The sequence below is a fragment of the Citrus clementina genome, unplaced genomic scaffold (genome assembly GCF_000493195.1).
Source record: "Citrus clementina cultivar Clemenules unplaced genomic scaffold, Citrus_clementina_v1.0 scaffold_9, whole genome shotgun sequence".
Lineage (NCBI taxonomy): Eukaryota > Viridiplantae > Streptophyta > Magnoliopsida > Sapindales > Rutaceae > Citrus > Citrus x clementina.
Window position 1 is genome coordinate 347,472 of NW_006261964.1, and position 18,459 is coordinate 365,930.

The 18,459-nt window shown below is 36.0% G+C and overlaps 2 protein-coding genes and 1 pseudogene across 3 annotated transcripts; 1 reads left to right on the plus strand and 2 right to left on the minus strand.

The window, feature by feature from the left end:
- Positions 1–471: 471 nt before the first annotated feature.
- On the minus strand, positions 472–1,571 carry LOC18031448 (1-Cys peroxiredoxin). Its single transcript, XM_024191599.1, is given in 5 exon segments — positions 472–497; positions 500–716; positions 961–1,107; positions 1,210–1,358; positions 1,451–1,571. Coding segments are annotated over 5 exon segments (657 nt in total). The 5' UTR covers positions 1,569–1,571.
- A 1,375-nt stretch (positions 1,572–2,946) lies between these two features.
- LOC18032974 lies at positions 2,947–11,080 on the plus strand. Of its 2 annotated transcripts, XM_006419213.2 has the most exons (21): positions 2,947–3,161; positions 3,544–3,716; positions 3,810–3,980; positions 4,436–4,546; positions 4,643–4,720; positions 5,194–5,387; positions 5,466–5,526; positions 5,859–5,933; positions 6,040–6,117; positions 6,272–6,334; positions 6,423–6,506; positions 6,583–6,761; positions 7,172–7,211; positions 7,314–7,457; positions 7,652–7,771; positions 7,862–8,077; positions 8,300–8,476; positions 8,737–9,412; positions 9,570–9,772; positions 9,995–10,130; positions 10,278–11,080. In XM_006419213.2, the coding sequence occupies exons 1-21, from the start codon at positions 3,023–3,025 to the stop codon at positions 10,430–10,432; spliced, it is 3,273 nt and encodes a 1,090-aa protein (XP_006419276.1). In that variant the 5' UTR covers positions 2,947–3,022; the 3' UTR covers positions 10,433–11,080. The 2 variants fall into 2 exon arrangements, with proteins under 2 accessions (XP_006419276.1, XP_024034553.1); XM_024178785.1 differs by lacking the exons at positions 2,947–3,161; positions 3,544–3,716; positions 3,810–3,980 and adding an exon at positions 3,999–4,249.
- Positions 11,081–13,809: 2,729 nt separating this feature from the next.
- On the minus strand, positions 13,810–15,515 carry LOC18031302 (annotated as a pseudogene).
- Between the last annotated feature and the right edge of the window lie 2,944 nt (positions 15,516–18,459).

Genomic DNA, 18,459 nt, shown 5'->3' on the forward strand with positions numbered 1-18,459 from the left:
ATTTGAAAATTCCATATCGTTTTATAATTTTTAATTATTTTTCTATTTTTATCTTTTTTAAATATCAAATTTTACCTTTTTTTTCCTACATATCAAATTCGATTTTTTTTTTAGTATCCAATTTGGATGCAATTTATTTTGTTTTCTATATATAAATCAAGAAAATTTTATTACATAGAATTTACCTATTTTGATTTCCTTATTTAAGTAAAAAAATTTATTCCTTCAAAATTTTTAGTAATATTTCTTCTCCTATGAATCTTTGTACGTTTCATAGTCATCAAGCTCTAAGGCAAGCAAAGCCAAGATGACATTACATTACCAAAGACTTAGTTAAAAAGGATTCTCACAACTCACAAGGTGAAGGTGATGATGAGTTCACAGTTCAGACGGAGTAAACATAAGATAACGTATATAACATGCATGGTCAACTATTTATACATGCTTAGGTAAATGGAAACTAGTGAAGTTTCAGACATTGGTGAAACGCAAGTACTCTTTCTTGATGGAAGATCCACAGTCTGAAAACCTTGAGGGAACATCTCTTTGGCTTGATCACTAGACACACTTGGTGATATCACCACCGGATCTCCCTGCTTCCAGTTTGCAGGCGTTGCAACCTTATGCTTCATTGCCTTCTGCAGAGAGTCCAATGCTCTTACTACTTCATCCATGTTCCGGCCAGTCGACGCCGGGTAAAGAAAGCTCAGTTTCACCTGCATGACCACAAATATATAACAGTTAAATTAAACAAACAAATTGTGACATTAATTCAACTGATTTAATTGGAAATAAAAAATCTTATGGTAATATAGAGGTCAGGATTCAAATGCCGCTCACATCAAGAAACTAAACAAAAGATGGCATAGATTCAAATATACGGTTTTCAATGCGTTTGTGAGAAATTGTTGTAAAATTAAAACCCAAACACCAAATTACATTTTGCTAATTAACCTGCACCTGATGATCAGGGCCCACGATATGAAGGGCTCGAGAAGGGAGCTGCTTTCCTGATGAATCTTTTTCATCCGGGTCCACCATGTTGAGTTGCTTGATGATCTCTCGATTGGGATCTGCGATGATCGGCTATGAGACCTTGCAACCAGGCTGCACGCAAACCAACACGTGGTTTAATCACAAAAATAAAAGTCAACATTTGACCAATTGACCACACGTCTGACCAAACAAGAATCACAAAGAAAAGCTCACGGTGTAGGCTTCAATGTCTTTGATCCACTCATTGTGTGACTTAACGTCATCACAGGACAAACCCAGAAGCTTCACTTCTCTCTTATCAAACTCTGGAACATAAGCAGCCATCTTGCCAAGTTCAGTTGTGCACACAGGAGTGAAATCACCTACATGCAAGCACATCATAAGAACATTAGTGATCATCGTATATCAAATAAAAAAAAGTCGTAGTAAGATGATCAGAGACAGAAGTGGGAACCTGGGTGAGAGAAGATAATGGTCCAGCTATCACCAATGAAGTCATGAAGCTTAAAGTTTCCTTGATTGGTTTGGACTTGAAGGTTGGGAACAGAATCTCCAATTGTGAGGCCAGGCATTTTGACAGCAAAGAGAAAAATTTCTGAACCGTTTGGACTGTTTTTTTGGTTTGATAATGAAGTAATGGAGAAGAGATGATGGATTAAAAGGAGTGGAGGGTTCGTGCATGAAGAGAACGTGGCATGCGTCGAGGCTAATTCATCACCAGTTAGCGTGCATGTACTAATTATGTATATCTCTGTTTTTCTTACACGTGGATGGTCAAATCCAATTTATTCAATTTTCTTTTAGCTTGCTGATTATTTTCTGGGTTATTTATCTGTTTGGACGTTACTTGGTTCGGAATCTACGGTTTATCAATGACTTGTAAGTTGACATGTGATCATCATAAATGAGCAAGATTAATTTGTAATTACAAGGCGTGCAGGCTGGTGCTTCTGATCTTAGTGCAAACGCAGAATTCAACTTAAGAAACAAAACCAAAAAATCAAAGACCAGATGTTATATCACTTATCACACCATACCGTTCTGTCGTTTTGCTTACATAAACCTAAAGATAGTGTAAGCTAACTTTTTTTGGTTCTGTTCAAAAATCCAACTGACAACCGTGGTAAATTAACCAAATTAACTATGAATGGTAGGAAGACAATATTTTCCTTCGAACTGAGCACAAGATCACAGATGACTTCAGTGATCCCACCTTCTATAGGTATGAAAATGCCTTTAATTAGCAATTGCCATCCACAACGCCGCCTCATCACTCACAATTCGATGACTTCGCGGTTCCCACATTTTACAGGTATCTGACGGCTTTCCTAGGTTGCCTCTTCCGTAGCAACGCTCATGACGTTGTACCTTACCGATCCAGTCATTTGGTTTATGACGTTGTACCCACGTCGATCTTACTCTCAACATATATAGTGCATTTAGTCGTATACACAATGTGATCTCTACTTTGATATTAATTATATTACGAAGCCATGAGTGTTTAAAAACAAACTTAAGAGGAGCTGCCTATGAGCTTATTTATATCTCCTTTTGAATTATTATTTTTAGCCATATGAGAATATACGTGACGTCCTGCTTACATATGTATATACCCGTTAATTACTATAATGTTATCCTTCTAATTCCAATCAAGATCAGCCATTTTGTGTCATCAAATAATCAACGACAGTGATCCATCATGATAAAATACAATTATGCTATAGCAATATGTGGTAAAAACGCTGCTTGGGGATGTAGCTCAAACGGTAGAGCGCTCGCTTTGCATGCCAGAGGTAAGAGGTTCGATACCCCGCATCTCCAATTAGCCATTTGGGATTTTGTCTGCTTTTTTGAATTTTGCGACCGACACGTCGTCCTCTGTTCGTAATGGCCTTTAGTTTTACAGCTATTAATGACGAAATATGCTAATTTTTCCCGCGCAATATAATTTTCGCACCACTAACAAATTGTTAGGGTTTTTGCTTTTTCACCCGAAATCTCAAAGCAGAGCCAAAATCTCGGCAGCATGGACATCAATCAAGTAGCTCAACTACTTAATGACACGCTCAGTCTCGATGTCAACGCCGTTCGTACGGCCACCGACGCCCTCGATCGCCTCTCTCTCCTCCCTCACTTCCCTTTTTGTCTCCTCTACATTGCCTCCGGTAATTTCTCGCCGGTTCCTCTCATTTCCACTTTACGTTTCATTCTTTTCGCTTAATTGTGTCAACCTCAGCTTAAACTCAGCAGTGAATTTAAAGAAATAAGTAACAGAAAATAGTAGTAAATTATGAAACTCTTAATTCAATAAAGCAAATTTACCACTTCAATTATTAGGATTAAGCATCTTCCAATAGCATCTGATTAAAATTTTGTTAATAGTTTGAGCTTAATTTTAGGGAGATGATGACCTGTAATTCCACGTTGCCAAAAACACCTGCAATGTCTTCCTTGATTTAGTGGAAATTGAGTGTTTCTATTTAATCAGAAGGTTTTTTGAATTTGCTGCTTGAATTTGATGTTATTGGCATAATTATTATACTATAGGAGGTGAAAACCAAGGGCTAAGAATTGCTGCTGCCATGTACTTGAAGAATCTCACTAGGCGAAATATTGACAGCAACGCTTCGTGCACAAATATTAGTAAAGAATTCAAGGACCAGCTTATGCGAGTGTTGCTTCAAGCAGAACCTTCAGTTCTAAAAGTTTTACTTGAAGCAGTATGCATATGACAAATGTCCATTTCTTGGGTTTTTAATTTTTTACTGGTAATGCTTACTTATTTATCGAAGCTCTTTTTGGTTTGCTGCCAGTTCCGGGTCATTGTCGGTGTGGAGTTTGTTAAGCAGAATTCTTGGCCTGAGCTTGTGCATGAATTACAGTCAGCAATTCAAAGCAGTTACCTTATTAGTAAAGATGCAAATTCTGGATGGACTACTGTTAATGGCCTTATGGTTCTTCATGCTCTTATCAAACCTTTCCAGGTATTTGTTTGTTCTCATGTATTATTGGACATATGCTTGTTTCTACAAGGATGAAAAGTTGTGGGGGCATAGTTTCAGTGAATGGATAATGATGTAGAAAGGCGATTGGAAGATGTCTATAAAATTTGTTGATCTGTTCAGGAAGGCCTGTAAAGTAAGACTTGAAACATTTGATAAAAACAAGGAAAAAGTCCATATAGTCAGTATCCATATACCAATGATGATCTTCCTTGTTTATGCTGGTTTCTGCTGTACCTATAGAACAAAAGGTATATATGTCCCTTCATATCTATAAATTATTATATGACTTGAAAAAAATTTATTTAGACTCTCAATGGCCAGTCATGATTGGTCTCTGATCCAAAGGTGGTATTGCTAAAGTTCTGTATGTAGAGAAAACCATTTGTGCTCCTTCTACTTGGTTGCTTCTGATTACATTTTTCTTTTTCTGGCAGTACTTTTTGAATCCTAAACTTGCCAAGGAGCCAGTACCGCCACAACTTGAGCTAATTGCCAAGGAAATTATTGTTCCCATGCTTTCAATATTCCATTGTTTCGTTGAAAAGGTTGTTTTGATTCCTGTTCTTTTCCATGTTTTTCCTATCTCTACTTACCACTTCTTTATAAACCTCCATAGTAATGGGTGTTGTGGTGTAAAACAGGTTTTGGCTAACAATTATAGTACAGAACTGGACACAGAGAAGATTCTTCTCATTGTTTGCAAATGCATATTTTTTTCTGTAAGTGGTACTTTTTTACCAATTCAGATTTGACAATCCTCCAATATAGATTTAATTGCATTGTTGTTTAGTCATTCTGTCACATATCATCAGTATCAAAACATTTCTGGCATGTATATTCTGTATGGTCAAGCAAGGTGCTTGTGACTGGTATTTCCTCATTATTTTATAGCTTTCTGATAAAAGAGGATGGAGCAATGATTCTGATAACTTCTCTTCTTCAGCTTGATGGTTCTGATGAGTTCTTACAGAACTTACAAAAAGCCAAAATCAGTTGTTTGAGATTGCCGTTGTACATAATTCATATTCCTTGTTTTGCAATGGCTAGTATGTGCTAGAAACTTTTCTAGTTGTTCTTAGTTTCTCTTCAATTTTAGATTAAAATTTACAGAGATTTCCCATGGTTTTTCTTGCATACTCTTGTCCCTTTTCTTCCGTTTGGCACTTCTTTTTAAATATGGTTAGTTTTGCAGGTGAAATCGCATTTGCCATTTGCTCTGATCCCTCATTTGTCTTCATTTTGTCACGACCTTATTATGATTCTGGGTTCTTTGAGTTTTGATGACGGTAATACTGTGAAAGATAACTTGCTGAGGTTCAAAACTGGAAAGAGGAGTTTGCTTATTTTTTCTGCACTGGTTACCCGGCATCGGAAGTTTTCTGATAAGTAATACCATTATTTCATTTAATTTCAGTAGATTAAACCATCGTTGTTAGTCTTCATTTTCGTCACTTATCTTTTCAGGTTAATGCCAGATATCATGAACAGTGTTTTACAGATAGTCAAATATAGTGCAAATATAAGTGTAAGTTTTGCTGTGTTTTAGCAATCGTCATTTGCTTTATAGTTAGCATGCACTTGTAGCTGCAAATAGAATGTGTATAAGCAAGTGGCCATGATGTCTGTCCAAAATATCTCCCGCCCAATACCTGTTCTATGAGCACCAGAACTGCATTTTTGGAGTGATCTGTTTCTTTTCCCCTGAAAAAAGAGAACAACAATGCAAAATCCAATATTTGTGATTTCATGTGAATTTGTATGTGTGACCATATTGTTGTTCTTGCCTCCTTACTGATTTATTGTTATGTGTACCCAATCGTTGGACATATTTTAATATGAAATGATTTATTTATGCAGAAGCTTGATTTCCTGCAAGAGAGGATTATCTCATTAGCTTTTGATGTGATTTCACATGTTCTGGAGACAGGCCCAGTAATTTTTTCTGCTATGCTGTCCACTCTTCAACGTTTTACTAAGTTTTTCCTTTCAAACTTTTATTAATGAAATATGGTTAAGGTTTTTGGTTGGTTTGGAACAGGGATGGAGATTAGTTTCACCCCATTTTTCTGTTTTGTTGGACAAAGCAATCTTTCCTGCATTCGTACTAAATGAGAAGGTATGCTTTGATGTTTAAAAAAGGGAAATAGAGAGATGGTATTACATCTGGTTAAAAAAAAATAGTGTTTATTATCATTTCAAAGTGCTTTTGAAGTTCAAAAGTTGACTTAGTTAAATTTTTCTCTAGTTTTTATGGCTGTACTTGTAAGCAGGATATTTCAGAGTGGGAAGAAGATGCCGATGAGTACATCAGGAAGAACTTGCCATCTGAACTTGTATGAGAGCGTATGATCTTTCTCAACCTTTGAATAACCATTTTGGTTGCTGTTTTCACTTTTTTTCTTTTCCTTCTTTGGTATACAGGAAGAAATTTCTGGATGGAGGGAAGATTTATTTACAGCCAGAAAAAGCGCTATTAATTTACTAGGTGTTATTTCAGTTTCAAAGGTTGGTACTGGACTAAAGTCTGAGCTATATATATGTCCTCAGAACTATCATTTAGGTTGTTCTGTAATGCCTGCAGGGGCCTCCAATGGGAACACCTAGTAATTGTTCCTCAGTTTCATCCAAGCGTAAGAAGGGTGAAAAGAGCAAGCGAAATAGTATGCGTAGTACTATGGGGGAGTTGTTGGTCCTTCCTTTTTTATCAAGGTTTCCTATTCCTTGTGATGCTAATGCATCGCATTCTAGAATTCAGAAAGAGTGAGTATGAAATCACGTCTCTATATATTTTTGTGGTTCATCTATTGTAGTTCAAGCACCTGAAGTAACCTTACAACATTTCACTAGGAACTTCATGTACCAAGAGCTTAAATTCTGAGCATTAATTGTGTCGACACCTTTATTCTCCCCTCACCTGCTTATGTGCTAGTTTCAAAAGTTTAATCAACAGTATCTTAGATATTGAGGATGCATTTATGTTATAAGTTAATAAAGTTGCTGCCCATGCTTCGTGATGGTTTCCAAAAAAAACCCTGGAAATAATGTAAACATCGTTTTTGTTTTCTCTAGAGAACATAAGCTCCTCCGTTTCTTTTTCTTCAATCAATATTCATTATTTTCTTTTGTACTCTTCTACTTATCTCATTTCAGTAGTATGTCAATTATGGCAGTTATTTTGGTGTTCTGATGGCTTATGGGGGCCTACAAGAAGTAAGGGAATCTAACTTATTTGTTCCCCAAAAAAAAAAAGTTTAAGATTGGATTAGTGAGAATTTACCACTGAGGATTTTCTATTCTGATATCACATTACAGTTTCTAAGGGAGCAGAAATCGGAATTCACAGCAAATCTGGTTCGTAGTCGGGTGTTACCCTTGTACAGTGTCTCTGTGTGCCTACCATACTTGGTTGCATCTGCGAACTGGATACTTGGAGAGCTTGCGTCCTGTCTGCCTGAGGTGAGACCATTATTCTTTTGTACTTTTCTTATTCATTACATTCGTACAGAGTCGTTTCTTTTCGACCATTAAATTTTTATTTCACATTTACTTAAATGATCCAATACACTTTCTTAAACAGTGAGGTTTCTTTTTAATTTTTGATGCATCACACTCTTAAATCATCCCCTTCTGAGTCTCAGTCTTGCTTTCAGGACATCAGTGCAGATGTATATTCCTCATTACTGAAGGCATTACAGATGCTGGATAAGGGGGATACTTCTTGTTATCCTGTGCGGGCCTCGGCAGCTGGGGCAATTGTTGGGCTTCTTGAAGTAGGTCTCCCAAATCAACATCTTTTATTGCATAATGAGGAACATGTAGATATCTCAATACTCATTTGGCTTTTGAGTTAATTTTTTCAGAATGACTACATGCCACCAGAGTGGTATCCTCTTCTTCAAGTTATAGTTGGTAGAATTGGTTATGAAGATGAAGAGAATTCTATCTTGTTTGAGCTTCTCAGTTCTGTTGTGGGGGCTGCAAATGAAAATGTTGCAGATCACATCCCTTATATTGTTTCATCATTGGTTGCTGCAATCTCGAAGCACATGCATCCCAGTTCAGAGCCATGGCCGCAAGTATGTTCATTCATGTGCCTAAGCCAGTGCTTCAGTTATTCGTATTAATAATCTGCTCCATCCACAACCACCCCTGTCCTACCCCTCGATTAAAAAAAAAAAAAAGAATAAGTAGAAAGGAGAATTGTTTTAAAATTTAAAAATAGCATTTGAAGACCATGTTATACATCTGTTAATTTTGAGCAAAATTCAAATGATGATTGGATGCTAAATTCTTGATAGGTGGTTGAACGTGGATTCGCTGCATTAGCATTAATGGCTCAGTCTTGGGAAAACTTCCTGCACGAAGAGGTTGAGCTGGATCAGTCAAGTGGAAAGTGGGAGTCCGGTCAAGCTGCCATTGCTAAAGCCTTTTCAGCACTCTTGCAGCAGGCTTGGCTTACGCATATTCAACCCTTGGTTAGTCTTAGTTTCATCCATCATTTGACTACTTGGCTTTTTTTTTTTTTTTTTTCCACGAGCGGAAAGTGTAGTCAGTTATTGTCATGATATTTTTATTTTCATAAAAAGAAGGGTGGTGTTCTTTGGCTTGAAGATTTTTATTCTTTGATCAACCCAGTTAAAAAAGCTTCATAAACTACATATATATGTTATGTGGCTTTGCTTTTTCCCTCATTTGTCAATTGATGGACAACTTGATGTGATTCATGATGGACCAGGAATGTGAAGTTTCAGCCCCTCCATCATGCATAGACGATTCTTCAATGCTGCTACGGTCTATCATTCTCTCAGTTTCTGAACGTAATGTAATTGAAGAACTTAAATTATCAGAGTTATTATTAGTTTGGGCTGATCTAATTGGAGACTGGCATGCCTGGGAAGAAACAGAGGATTTATCAGTTTTTGACTGCATCAAGGAGATTGTTAATCTACACAGTAAATATGAACTGAAGAATTTTATTGTTAGGCAGATGCCACCCCCTCCTGCTCCCCCTGTACCCCCACAGTCTATCATTGAAGGGATTGGTGCTTTTCTTAGTGAAGCCATTCTACAATATCCATCTGCAACATGGAGGGCCTGCTCATGTGTCCATACCCTATTACATGTTCCAAAATACTCTTTTGAAACAGAGGGTGTAAAGCAATCATTGACAATTTCTTTTAGCCGTGCAGCATTTTCTCGTTTTAGAGCAATTCAGAGCAAGCCATCTTCACTGTGGAAGCCTGTGGTGCTTGCTATATCATCATGCTACCTTTGCTACCCTGCTGTAGTGGAGGGGATATTAAAGAAGGATGAAGATGGTGGCTTCGCGCTCTGGGGATCTGCACTTGCTTTCCTTTGCAGCAGTTCTTTGGAACCTCGGCTGTCATTGGAGTCAGAGATTAAGTTAGCTGGTTAGTTCCTTCCTGGCTTTCCGTCTGGTTTTTAAGTTAATGACTTAACATTAATTGATGCACTCTCTTTTCTTCCATATCTTCTTTCACAACCCTCTTTCCTTACAGTCCTCAATTTGAAGGGCCTAAGTGCTTAACTAATGGGTTTATTGCTCAGTGCTGACACTAGCCAAAGTGGTTGAGCGGCTATTAGGGTTAGGGAATCCAGGTAGCAGTGTGTTACAAGATTGCTATGCTTCACTGATGGAGGCAGCTGTACAACTGAAAGAAGTGCAGGAAGACGAGGAAAATGATGAAGGAGATGACGAAGAAGCTGAAGACGAAGAGGATGATAATGAGGAAAGCGAAGATGATGATGAGGTTTGACCTAAAAATATTTTACACAGATATCAACTCCAAGGAATGCCATTTGTAACTGTTTGCCCATCACCATTTAGAGGAAGATCAGAATACAGATTACAAATAAAGCTTAAGTTGGACATTTTGGGATTATTATGCTTTTTTGTTTTCTTAAGTGCATTGATCATCTTGTCCCATCAGTTGGTATCTGAAAGGCAAATTCATTTTCTGTTCTTTTAATAGGATTCTGAAGGTGATGAATGTGAAGAAACTGAAGAAGAGTTTTTAGAAAGGTATGCTAAAGCAGCTGTTAACTTGGAAAATAATACACTTGTTGAAGAAGGAGATGTAGAAGACCAAGAACATGACATCGAATTGGGTATGCGTCTAAATACATTGTTCTGTTGATGAAATTTTATTTTCCGGAGGCCAGTATTTCATTCACTGGCAGTTGGAACTCAAATGTTTGAAACTTATTTGAAGCTAGTCCGCAGCTGTACAATCTAACTGTTTAATGTGATAACAGGATCGTTAGATGAGGTTGACCAGCTGAAAGTCGTTGCATCTTTGATAGAGAGATACCACAATGTTATCATGCAAGGACAGCCATTATCATCACAACTCATTTCTAAATTCTTGAAGGCATATCCTCAGCTTACTTATTTGTTCCTGCATTCTTAAATGAGATGGTTGATTTCTAATTTGTCTAAGGTCTTTATAGCACAGACAAGTAAATTCATGAAGCTTCAATCGTTTTCCAAATCAATTCTAGTTCATCCTCCGTATATGCAATGAGTTTCGGTAGCTGGATGGGTAGCATGAGCTTGTTCCTAGAAAACATCATGACAAAAAACTTGTCAGCGCTGCCAAGAAAAGCTGTTCTGGCGATTTTTTTCGTTGGGTGGTTATTTTAGAATTTGTTAGATTTGTCTTGATGTGAAAGCCCTTCATAAGGGAAGAAAATATGAGTTTGTTTAAATAAGATATTGTTCTCGTTTATAACTGATTAATTTTATACAACTTGTGAAGGTATTTTCACCATAATCCGTACTCGCATTATGATTTATGAATAGTCAGATTGAGATGTGGTGCTGGGGTTCTGTAGCAGGATGGGCAGCATTAGCCTAGACGGTGGTACCTAAAAAAATCATGTTGGATCATGGAACGAAAAACTTGTCTGTGTCGTCGAGCACAAGTATCTAGCCTTCCTGAGATTGTTTCCTGTTGGAATGTAAGCTTTTTATTCAAGCTTTTGTAAGAAATGCGTCTATGTACAAATCCCTTATCCCTCTAAAAGGAAGGCAAATAAAGCATTTTGTTTTTCGTTTTTGTCCTTGAGGTTGCAAAGACTTGAATGTTTTTATTCTGTTTTTCGTGCATGCATTTGCATTCTTGTTCAGTGTTTTAGCACCTCCAATCCACGTCTGGATAGAAAAATCTTATGATCGCAGCTCTATTTGTGCACAATTTCACCTATAGTTATATAGCATAAGTGACTATTAGGAGGACCACTGTTGCCAATAAAATCCTCTCTTCGAGTTTGCTCTAATTGTCAACAGCAAAGCCACCAGCTCAAAACACAACAAATAGGCAAATTCTGTTTTTAGGATACTGAGATAATTTTCAAATTATTACGGTGTATCTGCTGCAATTAGCTGAAAAGGAACTTCAGACTCCTATAGAGTTAGAAAAGGGTACCGAAGTTATAAAGACAGTTGGGTCATAGAGAAGTTGTGATGAAGTTGGGTGCTATAACAGTGAATTTTTTGTTGAATCAACAAGAGGGGCGGACTCTAGTGGGGGTGATGAAAGTGAAGAGGTTGACTACCGCACTAGTGATTCATAGGGCCAAACCTAGCGAAATCTTTTGGAGAGAGGAGCTTAGAGCTAAATCTTTGTTTGCTGAAGAATATCAGCAGAAAACAGTGCATGACAATGTCGTTAAGTCTCCTCTCATTCAATACAAAAGGAGGGGAAATTGCAAAGGCCAGTTGTACTAGTAAGGAGGTCGTGCTTGGAAAGGGAAATAATAGAGAGAAGTGGGATGCAGATGCAGTGAAAGCCTTTTTAGTTTTAGAGGAGATGAACTTAGCTTTTGGTACCTGCGTCTAGTATAAACAAAAGTGGGAGATTGGGTAGGTTGGACTGATGAGGATCTTAAGCTAGACCATTAGAGGTCTTGGGGATAAGAAAAACCATGCAGTGATCAAAGATGCCCCTATCAAGTCGGATTCTGATTTAATAATTTTGCTGGAAACGAAAAGGGATGAGGTTGACAGAAGACTCTTGAGTACTTTTTGGGGTTAGCTGATTTAAAAGCTAGAATTTTCTTTTGTGGAAAGAGCGGGAGGGATTCTTTTGGCTTGGAACATGAGAAGGGTTACGGTGACTGATTCTCTATTAGGAGAATTTTCTATTTCCATTAAAATTCAACCTCCTTTTGGAAATGATTGGTGGCTGACAAGAGTTTATGGTCCTAATCAACTGAGAGAAAGGAAAAGGTTTTAATAGGAGCTTGTTAGCTTGTTTGGGTTCTGTAGTCCAAATTGGTGTATAGACGGGGACTTTAATGTAGTCAGGTTTTTTTCTGAGAAATCTAATAGGGGAAGAGTTACTAGAAGCATGAAGGACTTTAATTGCTTCATTAGAGAGACAGTAGGTTTCTTCCTAGAACTATTTCTGATCATTGCCCCATTGTTTTAAATTCTAACACTATAAAATGGGGACATATTCCTTTTAAATTTGAAAACAGGTGACTGCAACATCATCAATTTAAGCAATGCATAAAAGATTGGTGAAGCAGGATGCTGTGTACTGGTTATGAAGGTTATAAATTCATGACCAAACTAAGACAGGTTAAGGAGAAGCTAAAGAACTGGAATAAGTTTTGGCATGTGAAGGAAGAAAAGCAGTTGATCAAACGTCGAATCATCGAAATTGACAAAAGCGAACAAGTGAGGCTAATGGCTAAGTCTTTCTTTATTTAATGAAAGAGAACAGATTAAATCTAGGCTACAGGAACTGATCTTTGAGGAGGAAATACTGTGGAAGCAAAAGGCTAAGGCCAGTTGGGCAAAAGATGGGGATGGCAATACCAAATGTTTCATAAAATAGGAAATAGAAGGAGAAACAAGAACATGATCAACAAGATAGAAACATTAGCGGAAGAGCAAATTGAGGACATTAGCAAAATTAAAGAGGAAATTTCAAACTATTTTTCCAATTTGTACTCAAGTGGAGAATTATTGAGACCAAAAGTGGTGGGACTTAATTGGGCTCCTATTAAAAAAGAACAAGCGGTCTGGTTAGAGAGAGAGTTTGTGGAAGAAGAAGTAAAAAAGGCCATTGATCATTGTTGCCCAGACAAAGCCCCTACTCCAGATGGGTTTATCTTGGCATTTTTTTCAAAATTGTTAGGAGATCATTAAAGATGATGTTATAAAAGTGGGAGAGGGCTAACTTACAGATTCTGTAAGTAACAGCCCTCACATGAATAGTGTTAAATAGTGTTTGGTTGTGGGCCCGAGTGGGACCCACAACCAAATTTGTGAGTGAGCTGTAACTTACGGATAGAGGAGTCTTTTGAAAGAGGGGTTGTCAAAAAAATAACAAATGTTACTTCCATTTGCCTTATTCCTGAGAAGAAAGAATCTTTAAAGATTGGAGACTTTAGACCTATAAGCCTTGTCACTAGCCTGTACAAGATTATAGCTAAAGTCTTATCTCTTCGGTTGAAAAGTGTAAAAAGAAGAAAAAAGGAACTTGGTTGTAAAGTATCCTGTGTGGATTTTGGTGTAAATTCCAATTTAGTGCTCTTCAAGATTAATAAAAGACTTTTTCAATACTTTGTTTTGAAAATAAAACAAACATTTTTTAAAAAATAGATTTTTTATTTTCAAATAATAACTAAATCGTGCAAAATCAACATGCCCAAGTGCAGACAATTGCATGAAATTCGTGAAGATGCGTTTATTTATAATAATATAAACTCCTTTACAACATTATAAAAAGTCGAATCTGCACCAAAATTTGATAATTGTCACACAGCAAAAATACTTTATTTCAAATAACTCACAATTTTGATAGGACAAATTTTACCAATGTCAACAAGAAAGAAATTACAAATTAATAGTTATCGAATTCAACAACAAACAAATACAGAAAAGGACCCAAAAAAAACTAACATTTGCTTTCCTACTATCAATTAAAGACTTGAATCCCGAATAAACAGCATAGAACTTGTAGCAATAGCTAGTCAATAACATCTATAAATTGCAACTGTACTCAGTCTCCGAATGCTTGACTACAACTAGTCCACTAAGCCTGTATATCAAAAAATTGAATTAGAGAAAAATTAAGGGCATTTGGCCATTGCAAGTTCTGATTGGAAGCATTGACGAAAGTAGAAATTGCACAACATACCTTGGTAGCAATGTTGTTTGAGAGCCAGTCTAGTCCCTCGTAGAGCCCTTCTCCAGAAGTGGCACAAGTGCTCTGGATATACCTATAAAATATTGACAATCACGAGCTAGTTTATATTTCTATAGGTTCGATTGTCTCTGAAAAGAAAGAGAAGGGAGTATTTATAACCCTTACCAGTGACGTTGTCGGAGAGAATGAAGGCCAAGCTTGTCAGTGATCTCGGCAGCATTCATTGCATTTGGAAGATCTTGTTTGTTTGCAAACACAAGCAACACAGCATCCCTCAACTCATCCTGCCCATCAAAAGTGAAAATCCTGTTAGCAACTGTGACGTTTTTAAATCACAACTACTATTTATGCTCAACATGCTCTTAATAATAAAGATAATGAAAAATCAAAATGTACACAGAAGGTCCCAGTACCTCATTCAACATCCTGTGCAGCTCATCTCTAGCCTCAACAACACGGTCACGATCATTGCTGTCAACCACAAAGATAAGACCTTGTGTATTTTGAAAATAGTGTCTCCACAAAGGTCGAATCTAAAATAAGAGGTCAACATGACAGTTTAGCACACAACTTTTGAAAACAAAACTGAAACCATAAGGAAAACAAATGTCCAAAAGAATTAAAATGAGATTTTAAAAGGCAAAAACTTATTGAATGTATTAAAATTACGTAATATGTTGATAGTTCAATAAAATTAAAGAAAGATTTTGGAGGGGAAATCTTAGTGTTCTATATGTTGCTTACCTTGTCTTGACCTCCAACATCCCAGACAGTGAAGCTAATATTCTTGTATTCCACAGTCTCCACATTGAAACCTGTCATAACAGATAAAAAGAATCATTCTATGACACGAAAATATAATAAAAGAGAAGTGAAAATAATAAACATAAGGGATGAATTCTGTTGTGTTGCATCATCGAGTTCTTTTAATTTACCAAATTTATCAAGAGTATTAGATCTTGTCTCGAAAAACAATTCAGAAAGTGAAATAACCAAATATTAGATATTAAAAATGTCATTAGAACCTAAGCTTGTATTAAATTACCCTAGCACAAGTGCTGAAGCAGCAGTGAATAGTCCAGCCATTGGATTCTTCTTTTCACACATTAATTTTAATACATACATAAGAAGAACAATCATAGCTATCTAATTCAATTCAAAAGTAAAAGAAAACATACCAATGGTGGGGATGGTGGTAACGATCTCCCCTAACTTAAGCTTATATAAAATTGTGGTTTTACCAGCTGCATCAAGACCAACCATAAGAATTCGCATCTCCTTCTTTGCAATAACTTACTGAAAAGCTTGGTGAAAGACAGCCCCATTTTTGCTCCTGACACATAACCAACGGAAAAAAAATTATCAATTAGTTATGAAAAAACCAACAAAGTTGACTGAAAACAAAAATAAGAAACCCGAGTAAACTTATCAAATCCATCAACCAACTGATCATCCATCGGTTCACACATGATTCCAAGTGCCCAAAAATAAACCAGATACTCATTTTCAAAAATTTCCAACCCGACCCACAAACCTAAATCTACCGAACAAGAAATACACAGTAATAGAGTCCATTTCCAAAAATAAAGACATCGAAAATCAAACAGTTTGCATCAGACGAGATCCATCAAATCCAAAGTAGGAAAAAAAAAAGGGTCAGTAATAATATTTCATTTTTTATTCTCATTTATAGCATCAACCCTTTTATTTTTCACTTCCACTGTTCTACACATCTCGTGTTACATCAGTTTGTACGAGCAATTCAAAAATAAACAATTGTTAACAGAACAAAAGAAAAAAACGAAGGATTTTTCAGTAGACCGAAATTTTCTTGAGGCAGATATGATAAAATAAAAGTTCGTCAAAGAAATAAAAAGAATTAGGGGATAAAGTTAAGAGAAACTCACTCAGAAAGAAGAGAAAGGATTTGTAATCTAATCTGATCAAGAGGGAGCTGCCGAACACCACTTAAACCAAAAATTCAAATTAAAATAAAACTACAAAAATGGTGGGCTTTTTCTAGATTTTATAGGTCTCGAAAATTAAGGACGTTTGAAATTAATTGTTGATTCTTTTTTTTTTTCAATTTTTTTTAAAGTGAGTTTTTTTTATTTTAAAAATTTTTTGATGAGATTTTGACGGAGTCAGCGAAAAGATGGTCAGAGAGGAGGGTTCGGTACTTCGGTCGGTGTTAAGATCAGTTATTCATATTTGTTTGGTTGTCCATTCATTCTTTGTTTATTTAAATTTTGTCCGTTAGAACCCGCCTTTTATTTCCTCATTCATACATTCACCGCCACAAATCTTTATATTTATTTATAACTGCAAAATATTATCAAAATCTGAAAATCATTTTTTTCTCTGCTGTAAAACTTATGTACGTCGTGTCATTAATTTTTTAAAAACTATAAACCACAAGGCATATAATTTTATTTGATATGTACGACATGCACTTATAAAATGATGTTATGTACTATGGGACATACGTAAATCAATCACCAAAGATCTATTTTGTTTCACTTTGAACTCAATACAAATTTATAATTGTGGTGACATGAATGGATCTATTTTGGTTCAAATTTAATTTTTTGAACCAAACCCCCCAACTGAATTGGCTGGGTCTGCCAGCACCTCTTCACTTCGTTTTTAAAATATGCTCTAATAATTTCACTCCACTCTTAATGAATTTCCCCCCCTCTTTTTAATACATCTATTGTATATCTTCATTTTTTATTTTTTTTTACTTGTTAGGCTACAATATTTTTGCCTCTATATCAAAATTTATTTTTAAAAAATTGATTTTTTTACAAGAATAGAACATTATAGCAAAGAAAATAATATAAGTAGAAAATGAGTGTAGATCATGTCTAAAAACAACGACGTGCATCTCCCACTTATTTATCATAAACAAACTTCAAAAGAATTTTCTACTTACCGACGACTCCATGTAAATCATTATCTTATTTTAGAATTCCATCGTTCCTTATATATATATATATATATATTCCTAAATACTGATATTCCACGCATTTGAGAAAAACCAGAATCAGCAACTTGCATTCTGGTCTTTACCATTGCAATTGGACGTAACAGTGCTGACTGAGCAGTGAAGAGAATAACCCTAATAATAATATGAAACCTTGTCTTGTCCAACCTACACACAGACTAATAAAGTTACTTGTATACAGAGGATGTGATATGAAACAAAGAGCAAAAGTGAATGAACTCCTACTACGTTTCTTGTATGTGGTACCAATATATCAAATCATGTCAAAATAATACAATGTAACTTAACAATAGTATGCTCAAATCCAGTAACAACTCATTTAAAAACTAGACTATGCTAACTATATTCCAGATTATCATCGGCAAAAAATTCTCCTCCATGAACCAAAGAGACAGTAAAATCTTGGGGTACATCCAAAAAAAAGTCATCAAAGCACACATCATGAATTACTTCACTTGTTTCGATTGCCTAAGCTTCCCATCATAGATCTAAAATCTCCCTGATGCTACAAAGTTTATGTCCCAACCGATGCGACACAAGACACGACGCTATTAGTAGTGCAATAGAATCATACATTAACAATCAGAACCAATAAAACCCATTTTTCACGAATTTACAAATTCTATCCCGCGGGACCCCCACTTTCATGGATTTGTTTGCATTCTCATTTCCATTTTCTCTGTCCCTTAATCCATGTTCTCGATAGTCGATACACACACAATGATCCGTCATCAAATGATCATTAAATCAGTCACCAACAATAATAATAAGACGGAGATTTTTATCTTACATATTCATATAAGATACATGATTCTTCCGTAGTTATTTAATAAAAATCTAACAATTATAAAAATATAAAATAATAAAATCATATTATTTCGATAACTATTTGATAAAAAAAAATCATATATCTTATATGATCATGTAAGATAACTAAAGCCTAACAAGAATATCAGGCGAACTCAATTTGACCGCACAGCTATAACAAACTAATAGACAAATAACCTGTCCCAATTGATTTCCGTGTCAGCAAGAGCCAACGAAGGAGCTGCGGCCTCAGTTTCCATAGCCATGCTTTAATTTCTCTCTATTCCTACGGTTACTGTAATGATTTATTTGCACTTGTCTTTTAAAGCTTACTTTCTTGTATGGTCTGTCAGTTTCAGGGGAAAATTTTAAAGTGACAGGAGCTGTATACCTCTGTTTAAGAAAATGAAAGAAAGAGACTGAAGAAATAAGAACGTTCTAGTGTTTTTGGGTCCCTTTATGG